This window comes from Hippichthys cyanospilos, chromosome 19 (assembly GCF_059441005.1).
Source record: "Hippichthys cyanospilos isolate Australia breed blue-spotted pipefish chromosome 19, RoL_Hcya_1.0, whole genome shotgun sequence".
NCBI classification, from domain to species: Eukaryota; Metazoa; Chordata; class Actinopteri; order Syngnathiformes; family Syngnathidae; genus Hippichthys; species Hippichthys cyanospilos.
The window spans coordinates 6,540,896-6,558,817 of record NC_142387.1 but is presented as its reverse complement, the minus strand read 5'-3'; the positions used below and the strand labels follow the sequence as shown (position 1 = coordinate 6,558,817).

Genomic DNA, 17,922 nt, shown 5'->3' with positions numbered 1-17,922 from the left:
CTTCATATTCTATTCAATTAGCGCTTAATTAGAAAAGAAGACGATCCTGTTCCTGTCACAGCACTGAGTTTGTTTAGCTGATGACTGCAGAAACCATGTTAAAACATACCCCCTAAAGTGCCTTCATATACCCCTAGGGGTACTCATACGCCAATTTGAACAGTGCAGGTCTAGACGTTTTAATTGATTAAAAGCCTACAGCCTAGTAAAACAATGATCAAAGAGTGTCATTTTTGTTCTGGAGGACTTAACTGCAGATTTGATTCACTCTGCTGTAAATTTTTATAGCACAGCTAGTAAACAATATAATTTTAAACATCCTTGCATTCACATTCACAACATATGGCTCATGAACTCAAGTGTATTTTCACCACAACAATAAAGCAACTAATTTCCTGAGCGGAAAAACACATCCAAGCTACTTCAAGTCATAATCTACTGGTTCTTTGCAAACAAGCGGCCTGCTGCCTCCTTATTGTTGTAGCATGGCTCCCTCAAGCACACAGAAATCACTTAAAAAATGTTGCAGAATGAGAAGCAACTTATCCAGCAAAACACAAACTCTCCAGAGCCTCTAATGCTTTAATTACGCAGCCAACACAAGTTATAGTTGGGGCAAGCTCCTTCAGGGTTCTTCTGCATCCTTGGATATATGAGTCTATAGGGGGACCCAGGCAGTCTCTTTGTAGGCCGGTCCCATCACTGCCTTTGTCTTTCCATCTTGAAGGTCCCATGGGTAAGGCCACAGCGGCGTCACATGTGTTGTTGTTGGCCAATGAAGAAAATAGCTGGCAGGGGCACTCATGAATTATGCGCAGAAAGGGAAATCCAGCCCCACCTTCAATTATGTAAATGTACTTAGTGGAGTGGAGAGTGATACTGATTTCCACTAAATAGTGATGACCAAAGTCAGTACTCCAGATTGATACAGTGCCAACGTGGCCATGAGTTGCATTCTCATGCAATATATTAATATTCAAGATCTTAAAATAAACTGTTGCATGAAATAACAAATGCTCATCATGTATCCATGTACTTGCACTGACACTGTCTTTTCCAGCCATGTTAGCACACTAATTTCGCTCTACATGTAGCGCTACTACTGGCTCCCAGTGTGAGTAAGCCATTCAACCATGCATAAAACAAACTCTGCCTATAAATAACCCAATCATCGTCAGGTCATGTACTGTGCATAAATACAACATTACTGTTCTTTTACAGCATTACAGTAAGTCATGGCTGGCACAAAACACTAATACTCACTCACATTGATGTTTACCTCAGTAAATGGTACTATTAGCAACAAAATTAACTTCTTGCAGTAAATGCTTCTCCTCTTACAGCCTCAATCAAGTTTTGACTGGGTAAAAAGATCCTTCAGTGGTTGTTTCCATCGCCATTAAAGCCAATATAACAGCAAATGCTGATTTTAAATTGTCCACTTGACCTGCTGAAGCTGACAAGCGGATACCCTGTTCGATTGAGAGAGACCTAACTGCATATTATATTGACCCGGCCACTGTGGGCATTGTGTTTGGAGAGCTTTTTCCAGGAAACAAGCCTAATACCACTCTCCGTCCACGTGGCCCTACATCAATGCAAATGATATTTTCTATTTCAAATGGTTATGTCGAACTAAAGTAGCTCTGCAGGCTTAGTAGGTGTGTTTCACAGTCACTGTGTGCGGTCACCGAATCCAACACTCAATATTAATCTGGCTCGCTGTCTGGCTATTGAGGCAGATACTATCTGACAAATAGAAACCATGTGGCCTCAACTATCTATCGTTCCAACTGCTGTAGACATGGACATCTCTAACAGTGACACTGATTTACAAGAAGTCTGGGTTGTTGTGGGCTTTGTAGTGCAGCTATGCATTGCATTTCAAGAAACAAAAGTTTAACCACACAAACTAAAATTGCACCAAGATATCATGTTCTTCATCACGATGAGGCTTGGCCAAAAGAATAACCCTAACCACCACTTTGAATCTAGTAAGGAAAAAAAAGCACTTCAAAACTTTGCCTCAATCTTTACAGACTGACTAGGGCAGATTTTTAAATAAGGTTTTTCAAAGATGACAAATATAAAGTAACTAAATGAACCTAATCGTTACCAGATTTAGCTGTGATTACTGTGGAAAGTTTTATTTTTCTCCCATCTCTGGCAGCAAATTTGACTCACTTCATACAAAATTTAAATTTTACCTCTGTCCTAACAACATGTTGTAATATAGGAAACGGTCGAAAGCTGTTTTAAGGACTGTGTATTACATTCGGCGCTCATACAGCAACCTGTCGCGCTCCTTGGGGCGTAAAATTTTGACAACTGGGATGGGATTATCCGTTATTTCGGGAAATACATAGCGGGGGTGATAATGCACGCAAATTAGAGACAAAGTTAAGATTTCCTTAAAGCGAATGTCCAAATCGTTAGTTATAAAATGCCGAATTGTTGAACTACTCTCTTACACACAGGCGCGCTGACGGCAATGTTTATGTTTGTTTGCTAAGAGGTTAAGGGATTGTTAAAGTGGCATTCATGTTAAGGAAGTGTGGCGATGGCACCAAGATGCATTTTGACGGTGCAGCAATAACGGACTGATCCACTGATCTTACCTGTGACATTTGAGGTCGCAGGTTGATCTCCTTTAGGTTGATCGAGTGCGGCTTCAGGTTGTTGAGGAGGTGGCAAAGAAGCACTCCATCCCGGAGGATTTGGGCCAAGTCGAATACCTGCGCAGTATCCCACGTAACCCGATGGTTTGCTGGAAGCACCTTGCAGTTGATCAACCACAGCGCACACTGCCTCCAATACTCCATCATTACTACTGTCACTTGAGCCGACAGTAAGACGAATTTCGGAGATTTGTCAAGTGGAGAAGCTTGGGTCGTGCGCTTTAGAGCGTGTCCATGTTGCAACCCGATGAAAACGGAGCAGGACCACAGTCGCGGATAGATGGTCTGCAGTCGATGTGTGGATGACAGTCTTGTGTGCTCGTATGACTGGATGGAGCGCACCCACTCTCTCTCTATTTCTCTCTCTCTCTCTTCCCTCCCCCTCATCCTCTTCCGCTTGAAACTGCATTACGTTGCAGACGACATAGAGCACGCTCACACTTCTGCCTGTAGTATTACCCTTGTAATTTATAGGTTCCCTTTTTTTGTGACCAGTATCAAGAAAAAGAACAATAGTATGCAAGGGTAAAAGTAACCAAGTACAAATGCGTTACTGCTGGTTATCCCACTTGAGTAGATTTCTGGGGTGTCAGACTTGAGTCATTGCTGAATTGGAAAAAAAAAATACTGGGACAAAATGTAACTGTAGCAGCTGTAAAAGGGATGCTTGAATGTGATTTGAAATCCCATAATTTGAGCACCTCCTAAAATGTACTTCTTTCTTCCTTCTCTATAAGTAAAACATGATCAACTTTGAATTTGCTTTTCAGTATAATTTTATTGACATCAAGGCTTGACTGGCTTACTGGAGTAGAGGGCAGATGCCAGTTGGGCCAACATCATTTAAGGCCACTGATTTTTTATTACTATTTCATTACTATTTTTCTCTCCATTTTCCCCCAAGACACGGCCCGCAATTTAGAGGAGTTATGTCTGAGTGCAAAATGTAACAGTGTCTGTCAAAGAATCATATGCGTTCAGCTTTGACCAAATATGCCAGCGACAGTGTTTTCTAGATTTTTTTTTTCATTTTGAAACTATTCATCCCAAAGTATTGTAATGTATACGTACTATGTAGATGTAGATTTTCAATGGCTGCATTATATTTATTTCTTTCCTGATTAAATACACCATCTCACAAATTGTCAGTGCCCCATATGCATTATGTCTTTTGACAATGAAATCCTTTTAGGCCTCCTTCACCATCTACTACACCCTACCAGTGTCAATTAACAGTCTGATGACACTATTGTTTCCATTGTGAGCGAACACAGCGGTTCCTGTTTACGGCATCGAACGATGACAAAAAGTTCCTTCAGGATTTGTCCAGTACCATGCTCATTACCATGCCTATTATTGCTGATTAAAATGATACAGTAACATGTCGTGGCTTGGGAAGAAAATGAACTTAAATTTAGTAGGATGTTTAAAAAAAAAGAACTCTGTTAACTCTGTTCCATTTATAAGGCTTCCTATATCGTATGAACTCTGCTAAATTTGCAAGCAAGCTGAAAGACAGAGTATGATGTTCACATAATTTTAATTTAGACATTTGCTTGAAGGCTCATTGGAAAAAAAAATTATACATTTTGCAAAGCCAAGTTCAAACACCCTATGATGTGTAATATTTTTTGCCATCTCAGAGCAAAACATCCTGCTCAAGAGCATTAGAAGTACTGCTAGAATGTGGTGCTGATTGGCAAACCTATAAGTGAGAACTTTGGACATTTTTTTTCCTATTCTGATTTAGAGTGTCTAATATACCTACTACACATATTTTGCGGAACATGGTGGGTGCCTGAAGAAAACACATGCAGACATGGGAAAAAAATACAAACTTCACACAGAAAGGCCTGAGCAGGACTTGAACCCTTAGCCTCTGCATCTGAGGTGGGTGTGCTAACCAGTCCTCCACTGTGCCACCCACCAATTTACACAAATATAAATATATTATGACCTTCGTGGAAAATAGTTGTTGAAAAATGCTAATAATCATGATTAATTATGAACAAATGTACAATTAGTTAGTTAAAAAAATATTATCCTTGAGAGCACTAGTTTTTAATTTATGTTCACTGGAATAGATGCTTCCCATATTGTTTTGCATCATGCTCACTGGATAGCAGTGTTTCAGAAAACAATAACCGAATCCTATAACAATAAAGTAATGTCATGTTTAACTTTTAACTTCAGAACATAGAATAAACACCTGGAAAAAACACCTTATTTTAATCAAAGCAATTGAAAGAAAAAGAACACAGAACTTGTAAATTAGAATCGACGCATATTACGTTTGTTGCAAACAAAACATTGCATTCCATGGCAAATCAATAGATACTACTTACACTCTCAATGGGCAAGGTTGTGCTAATTACATTAACTGAGCTATAAATGGTTGCTTAAAGCATTTCAGTAAAGAAACGGAAGGTAGAGACGAAAACTACAACTGCCTTGCATGAACTTGGTGAAAGGAAGCACTTAAAAAAGAAACTGTGAACAAACGTGCTCCATGAAGATTGTTTGACAATGATTTGCCCTGAAATGCATTTATAAACAGCAGCTGAGCACACATGCTTGTGGAAACAATGCATGTGCAGATTAGCCTACAGATTGTGCTGGTGTAAACACATCCACCAGTGAGCACACCTCATCCCTGCATTTCCTCGCGTGTAGGACTTGTCTTTATATTCAAGCAGGATTTCAGTATTTTTTAAATTGGGGAATGATTGAGACAAGTCTTGGATAACTTGCTATCTTCCATCGGATGCCATGGCTGGCATAGCACAGATGACAGAAGAGGTGACAGGCGGCCGGATGCTGATGCACCGCTTAACACCGTTCTCGTGTTACAGCTTCCTCCACCACACTGGAAGAGGAGCCATCCAGCAGGAGAATTATCAGCATTCATTGGATTAACGCAGAACAGGGGCTGAAAGGTAACACGGTATCCCAAGTGCAATTTAACCTTGGTCTTCCAAACATGTTTTAATTAGGCTTTAGTGAAGTACGTGAAAGTGAAATTTGCTTAAAAATTGACACAACCCGATGGGAGGATCCTTTTGGAACACTGTCGCTACAGGGAGAATCTTTAAGTAAACAATTTTAAATGTGTGTGCCATGAATTTCTTTGCACCCGTTTTAATGACCTTTTTGAATCTTGATTTACAATTATTTCCCCCCATCTTAATTTTAAAATTGCACTGTAATGTACATAGAAACAGTTACTAAATCCAAACAATAGAACCTCTCACTCTAGAAACAGTTGGGTCCAAAATAACCCAAATTGTTAGAATTAGGATATTCATTTAACCCAAAATGTTGATTCAACCCAAAAAACAGGTTTAAAAAATATCCCAGAATGCAACCCATTTTATGGGGCTGTTTTATACAATACTACCCAATTTTTGACTGGGTTATTTATTTAACTTAGTTTTAGAGTTACAGCAATTTGGTGGTGAATTAAATAGCCCAAACATTGGGTCAATGCATTAAACATTTTTAAAGGTTGTTTGGCTTTAAAATAAATGAATAAATAAATAAATAAATAAATAAATAAATAAATAAATGACTTTTCTATTCTTTTAGAGGGGTTGGTGTCTGTTTTTTTCTTTGCATTTGTCCCAACTTTCCAAAAAGTAGCACAACCCAAAATAGTGAACAAGGGACCACCCAAAAAAGTAACACAACCAAACTGTTGAAAAAAGGACCATCCAACCTTTTGGGTTGTATGAATGAAGTTGGGTCAGTCCCCCTTTCACTCAAATTACCGGTAGGTTATTATTATTTTTTTTTAAAAGCTGTTGGAAAATTATTATTATATCGATAATATAACTGTTGCTAGTAAAGAGGTAAACACTTACTATTAATCAGTCCTTGGTTTATTCCTTTTTAAACGAACCAGTTTGACCACATGCAACACCTTATGCTTCAAAAAAATATTGTTTGAAATCACCTGGAAAGAGGCAACCATCCGCAGTGATGATTTAGATCAGGAGTAACTCATATTAGAATATTTCAGAAATAATAATCATGATTGAAAGGGCAAACAAAATGCCATTAATGTCCACTATGTTAGCTATCATAGCTTTGATGATAAAGTTCAAAGTTTTTGGCTAAATGTGATTACTTCACAGGTTTTGGACATAATTAGTAACCTCCCAGTGTCCTGCTAGATGCTCATTTCTCCAAAACGTTTCCATCCCCCACGCCAGCGATCACACCTCCTGGTTGTCATTGATAGATGTCCAGCCTCTTCTTTGTGTGACTTGATCTGGAGACAGTGGAGGATCTATTTATGTATTCCCGGCATTGAGGCGCAAGCTATCATCCTCCCTCCATTTCCTGTTCTTTGCTTGGTTGAGAGTAATGAATTTTGCACACCGCATAATTGTCAATGCATTTTTAAAAATCAAAATAACACAGTGTCTTCAGTTTGTTCGATTAGAATATTTGCAAGCATTTCAAGCTACAGCTATTATGAAACAACTGACAGTTTTCAGTGACCATGACTTTATTTGTGTTCATTGGTGTTAACCGGAATTGATTTGGTGAGTCTATTTTGTTTGCTGAAAGGGCCATAAGAGAAATTAATGGCCTGGGATTCCCAGGAGAGATCTGGGACAAATGGAGCCGGGCCAGACTTTGCAGGGTCTCATCCGAGTGGAATCACCAATAGGGATCAGCTGGGAAAAAGCATTACGATGGAGGCAATAGAGTGGAAGGTATACAGAGGGGGGGAGCATGACGCATCAGATTGGCTTTTAGTCACCCTCTAGACAGTCTATGAAAGATGCATTTGTTACTATCTGAATTGTTTAAAAATGGATTATATAAAAGCTGCAGTAGGATATATTTGACCAACATAATCTAAACTTAACACATGCTCTCTTTTGCTTTGTTATCAGGGCCCGTGGTACCCTCCCTTTGGTTTTGAGGGGGCGGAACACACAATGTTTCAAAACATGTCAAGTGGACTACAACAAGGTCACAACGAGACTCCAAGGTAAGAATAAACATGAGTGCGTTCATATTTTAAAATGATGCATCACATTGTTGTTACTCTTCTTAAATTAGGCATGAACATAGACTGCACTGAACATGCATTATTATTGAGAGAATCTCATTTTTTATGATTTTGTTTCCATCCTCTCAGTCATTACAGGATTAGCCGGTCAATTATTTATTATATGATATGTTTTAGTACCATGGGAAATGTTGCAATATTTCACTTCAGTTGTTAATTTCCCCACTTTGTTAAAAGCAGATGGCCTTGAGTGTGCAAGACAGAGCCATTGGGGCCATAATAGGGGCAGCAGTAGCAGATGCAGCAGGTAAGATAAAAACATGTGGCAATTACATAAGAGATTATTGGCAGAGTTTGTTGTTTTTAGTAAAGCAGAATTTTATTATGTGGCATTTTTTATATTTTGTTTTGCTGTCCAGCGCTATAAAAGATTGATTTACATGGTCATTTCTATTGTGAGTATATTTTTGCATACGTTAAAATCATTCTCAAAATAGTTGAAGTCAATTTCATATGAAAGACTCATTAAAGTTTATGAGTATTCGAGTGAATTATATTTGGATTATTTGCCAATGTTCGGAAGACATGGTGATCTGCTTCAAAGTAAGGAAACGCATGGACAGTCATGTTGCACATTGCACGTATAGCCTGTGTTGATGTATATGTATTTCAGATGACTTCAATCAGGCTTGTGTTTGATGTTGTGCTGGAGTGTTACATCATGGTGTTTATTGGTCGCTTTATCCACATATATAAATCATTGATGAAATGATATTTGAGAAGAGGGACTCTGGCTTCTTTTTTGACAGCTTCACAGGGATGCGAGAGCTAACTTGTTGATTTAAAAAGGCCACAGCAACGGTTCACAACATCTAATGATTTCTTCTTTTCATTGGCTTTAAAGAGAAGTTGAACTTTCTGGCTACTCTGAAATGAAGATCCAGACCTTAAAAAGGTTGTTTTGTAAAAATAAAAAATATGTCCTCCAAAAATGTGTGTATATATATATATATATATATATATATATATATATATATATATATATATATATATATATATATATATATATATATATATATATATATATATATATATATATATATATATATATAATATACACACATGCAGAAGTATAAATATACATGTTTTTATCTATGTAAATATATATCAACAGTACATCAACAGTACATGTATTTTGGGGCATCTGATCAAACCTAAAAAAAAAAAAAGGAGGGGCGACTTTTTTGAGACATTTTTATGTCCGAGGAGGCTTGTTTGGGATAGTTTACTCATTTTCAGCAGCAAAAACTCATTATTTTGTCAGAAATGATTTAATAGTTTTAGGTTTCGTGTACAATTAGCTCATTCACAGCCACGGATGGATACAGACATCAATGATACACATGTACTGGTATGGCAGTGATAATGACTGGTGGCTTTTGTTTATATCAAGTCAAGCCACTTTACTTACTTGCTAGCATATTTTATGATATCATAATCCAATATAAAATCCCTTTGCCAAAAGTAGCCCAATAGTTTGATATGATGATCAATATGTTGTTAATCAACAGCAGGCTATATGACATGGTCAACGGTATTATAAAATTTGAACTATCTCATGAATGCACTACAATTAAACAACTGGTTGTTTTGCCACTAGCTAAAAATCGCTATTTACTTTGTCAAAATTATTTATTTATTGGAGAAAGAAATAACCAGAGACAAGCAGTGAATGAGTGAATAAGAAAAAAAAAAACACTTGCCACTTTACTGTCAACTGAAAATGATATCACATGCACTCATGGCTCACTCAGGTCAAACACCATTCACTTGTGTTCTGGCTTAAATCATGGCGTTCAAAAGTTAAACTGTGAATGGTTGGTTACCTAAACCCTGAATACATACATATGTTTTTGAAGGCAGCGGTACTCAAAGTAGGGTCCTCGGATCCCCAGGGGTCCGTGGCCTGACTGCAGGGGTCTGTGAAATAATTTGGGTTATTAATTAAAAAAAAAAAAATATATGTATATGTGTTAACTTCATTTTATTTTATATTACGATGTGAATGTATTCATTACTCTTCAATAAAAGCAATCAATTCAACCAGTTTAATATATTTTAAAAAATTTAATAATTTTGTTTGACAAATAGACGTATTCCAAAGTATCATCAAAGAGCTTGATTATGTCACTAAATATTTGGCCGCAACCTATTTTGGGAAAATTGACCCAGTTTGTTATGAGGAGCCGTGCGATTTTCAATTTTTATTTCGTAAACTTGAGTGTGGCTAAAAAGTAACAAATTTGAAGCTATTAAGTGTACATGAAAAATTATCAAAATAATCATATACAAAATATTACATTTTTACTGCTGAGAATGGCTAAGTTTAGGACTCATTTATATAATAAAAAAAAGCTTTTGGCGGTTTCAGCTAGTTATCTGCCACTTGGCATAATATTGTAGACTCTTATATGCTCTTGTGTTTTCTCATCTGTACTGTATGTGTATGTGTGTGTTCTCCAACCCAGCCCAGCCCATGCACTGGATTTATAATCCAGACAGACTTTGTGAAGTTCTCGCTGACCTGGAACCCACACCAGAGTTTCGTGCCGACTCTGCAAATCCTTTCTACCGCAGGAAGACAGGCGAGCAGACATGCTATGGCGACCAAGCTTACGTCCTGTTGGAATCATTGAGTCAGTGTGGAGGTACACAACTGAGTCAGGCGGAACAATGTGTCATGCCTTGTAATAGCAGTTTTGGTAAAGACTTAAATGTGTTATCCCTATTGTGAACCATGCTGTCGTGAAAGAAGAAGAACGGGATGATAATAATAACTTTTAAAAATATTTTTTATGATTTATCAGTGAGGAGGGTGCTCAAAGATTTGAATACATGCAAAACTAAAGTTTACCCAACAGTAAGATGAATTGAATTAAAATATACTGTTATCTTTGTTTTATGTGCTATAAAGCTATTGAGGGCATTTGACCTTCTTGTGTGTGGGCAGGTGTCAATGTGGAGGATTTGACTCAACGTTTCTACAAGTTTTTTGGTCCCGGGACAGTGTATGATCTGCCACTCAATGATCCCTATCGCAAGAAAGGAGGTGCAGTACATGTTCATTCTATTTTTTTTTTAAACAGTCATTTATTCCTGTCATTCAAACAAATCAGCTAAACTAAAAACCGCAGTCTAAAAACACACTCACGTCTTACTAGCAGTCAGTAGTGCTCGAGAACGACATCATGAAAAAGTGAGGCACAGGGATTGAGGGACCCAGGCGTCTTAATTTGGGGTAGGAAATACAGCCATCAAAATAACTCATATTTCATGAGGAATTGAAATATCCTTCGTTCCAAAGGTGATCACATACATGCAGGTAACTGTAGAAGAATTAAAAAAATATTATACACGCCCTTTACCTCACTCAACGCCAAAGATGTATTTAATGTGTTTACAGGGTCCAAACATTTAATCCCAAGTATTATTTTCAAATATATGAGTAAGGTGAGGTCTCAAAATAGATGGCACCAAAATAGTTAATAAGTGAACACAACTGCATCATCATAAGTTAAAAACATGACAAGATAAAAACTTCATTTTAAAAAGGGAATATGAAAGAGTGGAGTCGCCAATATGGGCTAAAATCTTTGCAATTTTTTTTTTATTAACTAGCTCTGAAAATTCATGCAAATACGTTTGAACGTACTTGCAAGCGAAATGATAAAATCATACCAATTTCAATGACATTGTGTTTGCTCTTCAACAACCAGTGGCATTATGGAAACAATACCTGTGTTACTAGAATATGAATGTATTTGCAACTACATTTGAATCTGTTTGAAAATACATTCAAAAATGTGTTCATACATATTTGTAAATATTTTTCAACAAACTTAAAAGAATTTTCGAACAGGTTTGCCAGTCAAAAATGTTTACGTCACATAAGCAGGTTCACGCTTGCTTGGATATACTCTGAAGATATTAAATCTCAATGTGGAAAACACTTGATATAAATATAAAAAAAATGTATACTTTAAACGTATACTTTCCAGGTCCCAAAGCCATCCTTCCCATTGATGGTCCTTGGAGGAATGGGAGCCTCAAAGCTTTCTTCAGAAATGTGGATGCTGGCAAAGAAGAAACTGGTATGTAATCATCATCTTCACCACTGATGATTGATTGGTCTTACGAGTTGTGAAATGTATGCCTTTTTTTTTTTTTTTTTTGAGGCTGTGACAAGGACTGTCAAATGGATGGAGTGACCAAGCTGGCTCCAGTAGTGGCCTTTTATGCCGGAAAACCTGAAATGCTGGAGAAGGTGGAGAAAGTGATAAGGGTGACCCAAAATAATGATATGTGTGTGGCCGTGACATTGGCTGCAGCTAGGTAAGGAAAAACATTGAAGGCATTCCATTCTTAACATTTGGTTTCTCACTGGCGATAAAGTTGTAATACTCAACCGTTTTGTCCTATTTTATGAATGTGGTCAGGATTTTGGAACATTTTATTCTCAATGGTCCAAGTTCCAATGCTCTGGAAGCAGTTTTGGCTCAGTTGAATGATCCACAAAGACAAAACCCTCAAGAGCTTGATAATGCAGTCTTTGGTGAGATTTTCTTCTTACAAACATCCACTTGGGTGCAACCGCAACTCAGTCTTTGCAATAAGCTTGTCCGATGCAATTCCATTTCTCTCTCCAGTTCCTGACTGGCTTTTTAATTCAGTTTTTAGTCATTGGTTTTTTTACGGTATGTATGTAAAATGACAGTTATATTTAAATGTAGAGAAATTATCACATGACAAAAGATATGTTTTTATGTGAGTATGCCCTTTATCCACCAACGTGACAAGTGGCCACCATCTTTGTGGATTTTTTTTTTTAAATATGAAATGAGCACTTCAAATGCTTGCACAATACCCAATGATAAAATATTCACCAAAAGCATTTGTTTACTCTAATTGGAAGGTATTTTCATACCAGATTTTCTGACGACAATATCACAGCATTATCACGTCACATATGCCATTTTTCTCAAGACCATTGTCTTGATGATTGATGTGGCCCACATCAGGGAGCTACATGGCGGAGAGGGGAGGCCATGGCCACCCCTTGTCCACTTCTGGTCACACCTTCACCTTAAAGAAAATGTTGATCATCTCTGACTTTTCTGCCATTTTTCTATACTTGTGGTTTTCAAAGTCCCCTCTGTTACTTTGCCAGTTACTGATATGAAATCCTGACCTCACAAGTCACTTCTGGGCACCTTTCATTGATATTTTGTGACATCCGGACCACCAATGAAAAAGTTTCTGACTTCACTCCTTTTTAAAAATCTTGTCACGTTGCTATTCAATCAATGTATGAAAAAAACTCATTCAATATTCAATAAAATCCATCGATCAATGCTTTTGAATGACACCCCACTTTAAATCTAGTTATTGATTGACTGGGGCTGTAAACGAAGTCAAAGGTCAAACCAATATCAATACTGTACATCATACCCATTTTGAGCTGTCTGCCAGTGATATTTACAACAAATCCTATTCAAAGCTATTTCCTTTTTCAGTTAGTATTCACTGAGAAACAAATATCAAGATCATTAAAATTTTAGTATTTCATATAGCTACACATTAATTCTAACAAAATGTCCTCATATTTGTGTGGAAGCACATCTCAATCAGGTGAAGACCAACCTGGGCAAGACATCCCAGCAGCTCATACCCACTCTTTTTACAAATACATGAGGTAAGGTAGTCTGATGACTCGGCAAAACTCTTAGCCCTGTGTTCCAGCCTTTCATCTCCCTACTAATGATCTCCTTTCAACTAGCGTTTTATTTTCCCTTTCCTACTGTGTTAAGTGTCTTAGGTTTTACAAGGCTAAAAGGTGCCGACAATAAATGCTCATGTGAAAGGTTCTGGCCTAGGAAGGTTGTCATGATGTGCAACTAAATAGCAGTTCTGTCCAGCTTTGCCTGGTGCATTCCAAGGAGCGCTACATGGAGTCCTGACATCCAGCCAATTGGACGAAGCTGTTAGGGATACCATGCGCTGCGGGGGATGCACCGCCAGCCGAGCCGCCTTCATTGGAGCCTGCTTCGGGGCACAGGTACAGTAGTGGGGGAAGAACTGACTTACTGCAAAAACGATGACTGTTCCATTTAGTTTTTTGTTTGAGTTTATCATGTCCAGAATATCATTCCCTCATTCACTTCCGTCTGACAAGTTACTTGCTACAATCCTACTTTAAAAATTCCAAAGTTACCTCCATATAGGTATATGATTATACAGTAATTCCTCATTTTGCGCGGTTAATGGGGACCGGAAACCCCTCGTGATAAGTGAAAAAATTTGAATTTCAAGTGTAAACTCTGATTATTATCATGTTTGGTCAGCTACAGGCTTCACTTTAATTAGACTTCTGGGTATCGCTAATATAACCTCGACTCTCCGTGAGACTATACAGTTAATGTATAAGATTTAATAATTAAAGATTTAAGTAAACTCCAGTACTGCAGTAGTTCAACATTCGAGGAGTGCCCATGGCAAGTGCATTTAAAATGCACTCGTCTGTCTGGCATGTAGGAAAAATTCGCAGTGCATCTTTTCGCTATCAGCTCAATTTATTTCATATTTATGAAATAGGAGTTGTTTTGGTTGCTATATTTCTAACCTGGAAGTTAGACACCTGGCTATCTTAATTAAACATTGTCTCACTCTGGCGCTGCCATGTGCCTTTCATGACTTTGTCCTGTGGACAGCTGAGTGCGAGGAGAATGTGGGGATTTTTTTTTAATTTGCATAGGTAGTAAAGAGGTGGGACACAATTAGTGATGTAAAAAAGTGGTGACTCTTTTATTTTCTCTGATCGAATGGTTCTGTAGCTCTGAGCTGGATTCCTCAGAGATGCGTAAAATGAGGGGGGAAAAAAAGAGAAGGTTTTTTTTGTTTGTTTTTTTTTTTTTTTGGTGAGGAAATAGCATTCTAATATGGTTAAACACTCCAAAAAGTTGAATTTGTATGATACAGTCTCTTTTACTAAGTTTAATAGACCATCATCAATGGTAAGGTTTGTCACCACTGCCCTACTTGGACAGCATTGGAAATCACCCAAATTATTTACAGATTTATGTTTTGTATTTTAGATAGCTGAAACGCCAGTCTGTAGAAGGTAAAAATAAATAAATAAATAAATAAATAAATAAATAAATAAATAAAGATTGGAAAGTAATTATTTTTTTCCCATCACATGACGAACATTCATGAAAATCAATTTGTCACACTTCGAATTAAATATACAGTACCACTATATACTAGCCTACAAATTGAAAGGCTGCTCATTCTGAAGACTCATATCCAGAATGCACTACCTTTCTTACTGTTACGTCCCCATTGTGAATATCCATATGCGTGTTACATCGATTGTCACGCTTTTACGATCTTCAGCACAGTTTAAATTGACCAAGTGTCAAACTACTCCATTGAGGAAACACGAGGAGAAAGGCAAGAAAAATGTCAGCCTTCAAAAAGGAAAGGCATTAGTGTTTTCTTTGCATCTGGGAAAATTGCCAAGACTCAGAAAACTGTACTGTCAGGCTTTTGTATGAATCTCACGTTTAAAAATCAATTACATAGGGATGGGTCACTAATCGAGGTAACATATAGAAACATTGTGAAATGGGCTCATCACATAATCTTGAGCTACATGGGGCCCATTTTAGTTCAGTACTCCATATGATTCGAAACAGTAACCGCTGATCTGGCTCGTGTTTCCATTGTGGGGGAGTGTAGGCGGGATAGTGAAAGCTGCGTCAGCTACAATGACATCATAGCAGCATGACACTGTGGAACCTGCCAATAAATTCAGCAAAGTCAAGGACACAGTAAACAGAGGACAACAGTGGAAGACAACCAACATTTGTGCATTCCTTCTCCTTGGCACTTTGTTGTTTTTAATACAAACAATAAACGACAAAAGTGGAACTAATTGAATAACTATTGACATGTAGAGAATTTTCTTGTGAGCAGTAAAGAGAATGCAAACTACAATCATTAAATTATACATATTTTTTGGAGGTTTTGTTGTACTTACAAGTACTGAAATGAGTAACTTTTTCCATTCAATATGTGCCATTCAGCCTTGTTTTTAATGGTGTCTTTGCAGACTGGCCTCCAAGGAATCCCTGAGTCTTGGAAGAACAGAACGCTCCGATATCCACGACTGCTGGAGCTAATTGAAAATTTGTTCAAAAATTCTTCCTAAATCGCAGTTAATCATTGCTTGCCTTATATTATTCCCTGATATGTATTTTGGGGGGTTAGTGGCTTTCAGTGCTTCTCACTTTCCCTAAGTTGCAGATGTGCTTTGAAATGACAATTCATGACAGTCTCGTTTCAAAAGTCCTGGACTGAACGAGACTTGAACCTCTTTTTTTGTGTCAAAATAGCGTTATGTAAGAAAAGGGGAGTATGTGCCAAGTACTTGAGTTGGGTATGAAGAAAACCATCAATGGCTAATAAAGGATAGCATTTCTTGAGCGTTCATGAGTTTTTAATTGATGAGTAAAAAGGTTCGCCAAGGTTTCTTAATGTTTCGAAACATAACCTTTTTTTCTTTTTTGCCTAAGAGAAGAATGTATTTGGTTTTGGTCTTCCCACTCCATGAAGCATGTTTGGAAATTGAGAAGTGAAAAAGCAGATTTATTACTGGAACAACTCGAGACTGAAAATAATGCTTCTCTCAAAAGAGCTGTTCTGCGTTCCTAAAAACGCTGACTTCTATATTCATTCAAACCACTCCACACAACAAATCTGAATTTAGGATATCCAACATCTTGGTAACTTTTACATTAAGAATGTAAAATAACATATACAAATATGTAACAAATGGTTCATCATTGACTTGACAGAATTTGTTTTTTTTAGTATTTATTTACCAGTATTTACTTGTCTTCAAGAGCTGCATGTATGTATGGATGCATGCATGCATGCATGCAGGTAAGTAGGAATGTCATTGTATACTGCACAGGTACACACTAAACTTTTTCTTGTTGGTTGTTTATAGGTAAGAGAGTCATAAAATAAGTATTCACGTCACTGCAAAATAATGAGAATACAATCTACAATCCTAAAGGTGTAGGGGCATGGCCGCATCTGTGTGGCCTAAGAATAACACATGAATGAACCTGATGATGAATAAACTTCCACAACATTGTTTAGCTGGGTAAATAGGTCAGGGCTAAGAGTGCATAGGTAACAAACGGAAAGGAAGTCATTTGATTTCTCTCTGTGCCTGACTTCCTCCTACACAGCATGTAGTCGTGCATGTCTGGCATAATTATATCCAGACCCGAGGAGTTGTTTTTTATTCCCCCAATCTGCCAAAGTCCAATTCCACAGAGGAGCTTTTCTTAGAAATAGAGGAAAGTTTGCTAAGTAAATTCTGAACTGAAAATATTGTCATCCCCCTCGTGTCAGTTTCTGTTCAAATGCAAAAACAACTGCATGCAGTTTCTTTAATTCGGCATTCACAAGCTGCAGAGGAAGACCTCGAGGCTAAGCTATTACACTACTTTTACTTTGAAAAATTGTTGCAATTGTAAATTTTGTTGTCGAGTCTGGACAACAATAACAACAAAAGGGAAAAAAAAACACCCATGTCCAATGACATGATGATGAAATACCATGTACTACAAATATGATGAAATACAATTACTGGAACTGTTTAGTTATATATATATATATATATATATATATATATATATATATATATATATATATATATATATATATATATATATATATATATATATATATATATGCAGCACGGTGGAGGTCTAGTTAGTCGGTCTGCCTCAATTTCCCCATCTTGGCTTCAGAAAAATTCAGGTTAGGGAGATTTAAAGGACGCAAAACTGCCCATAAAGGTGAATAAGAGTGGGTGTTTGTCGATTTGTGCTTTGTGATTGGACGGCGACACATTAAATAAATAAATAAATAAATAAATAAATAAATAAATAAATAAATACATGTTACCTTTTGAAATATGAAAACTGCCAAATGTGCTCATGTAATAATTGACGTAAATCACTAAGAGAGTTCTATTTAGAGTGTGACGTTACGTAAAAAAAGGTAGAAAAACACCATCAAATATTCCCAGATTAACGCGTGAAACAAGCGAGTAACCTAGACAAAACCCTTAGCTGTTCGTATTGA

At 37.2% G+C, this 17,922-nt stretch overlaps 2 protein-coding genes across 4 annotated transcripts in view; one reads left to right on the top strand and one right to left on the bottom strand.

The window, feature by feature from the left end:
• vav3a (vav guanine nucleotide exchange factor 3a) overlaps window positions 1-2,939 on the bottom strand; it is a 69,314-nt gene extending 66,375 nt beyond the window's left edge. For both annotated transcript variants that reach the window (XM_088402094.1, XM_088402095.1), the window contains exon 1: window positions 2,619-2,939. In XM_088402094.1, coding sequence (XP_088258220.1) covers window positions 2,619-2,825 — 207 coding nt within the window. In that variant the 5' untranslated portion in view covers window positions 2,826-2,939. The remainder of the gene's footprint in view (window positions 1-2,618) is intronic.
• Window positions 2,940-7,574: 4,635 nt separating this feature from the next.
• Window positions 7,575-16,249, top strand: LOC148407754 (crystallin J1A-like). 2 transcript variants are annotated; one of them, XM_088401936.1, is made up of 10 exons: window positions 7,575-7,680; window positions 7,939-8,008; window positions 10,230-10,409; window positions 10,712-10,810; window positions 11,760-11,852; window positions 11,937-12,093; window positions 12,198-12,313; window positions 13,376-13,453; window positions 13,677-13,816; window positions 15,872-16,249. In XM_088401936.1, exons 2-10 carry the CDS (start codon window positions 7,942-7,944, stop codon window positions 15,968-15,970), a joined length of 1,029 nt encoding a protein of 342 aa, XP_088258062.1. In that variant the 5' UTR covers window positions 7,575-7,680; window positions 7,939-7,941; the 3' UTR covers window positions 15,971-16,249. The 2 variants fall into 2 exon arrangements, with proteins under 2 accessions (XP_088258062.1, XP_088258064.1); XM_088401938.1 differs by having other exon boundaries at window positions 7,581-7,680; window positions 7,942-8,008.
• Window positions 16,250-17,922: the final 1,673 nt, after the last annotated feature.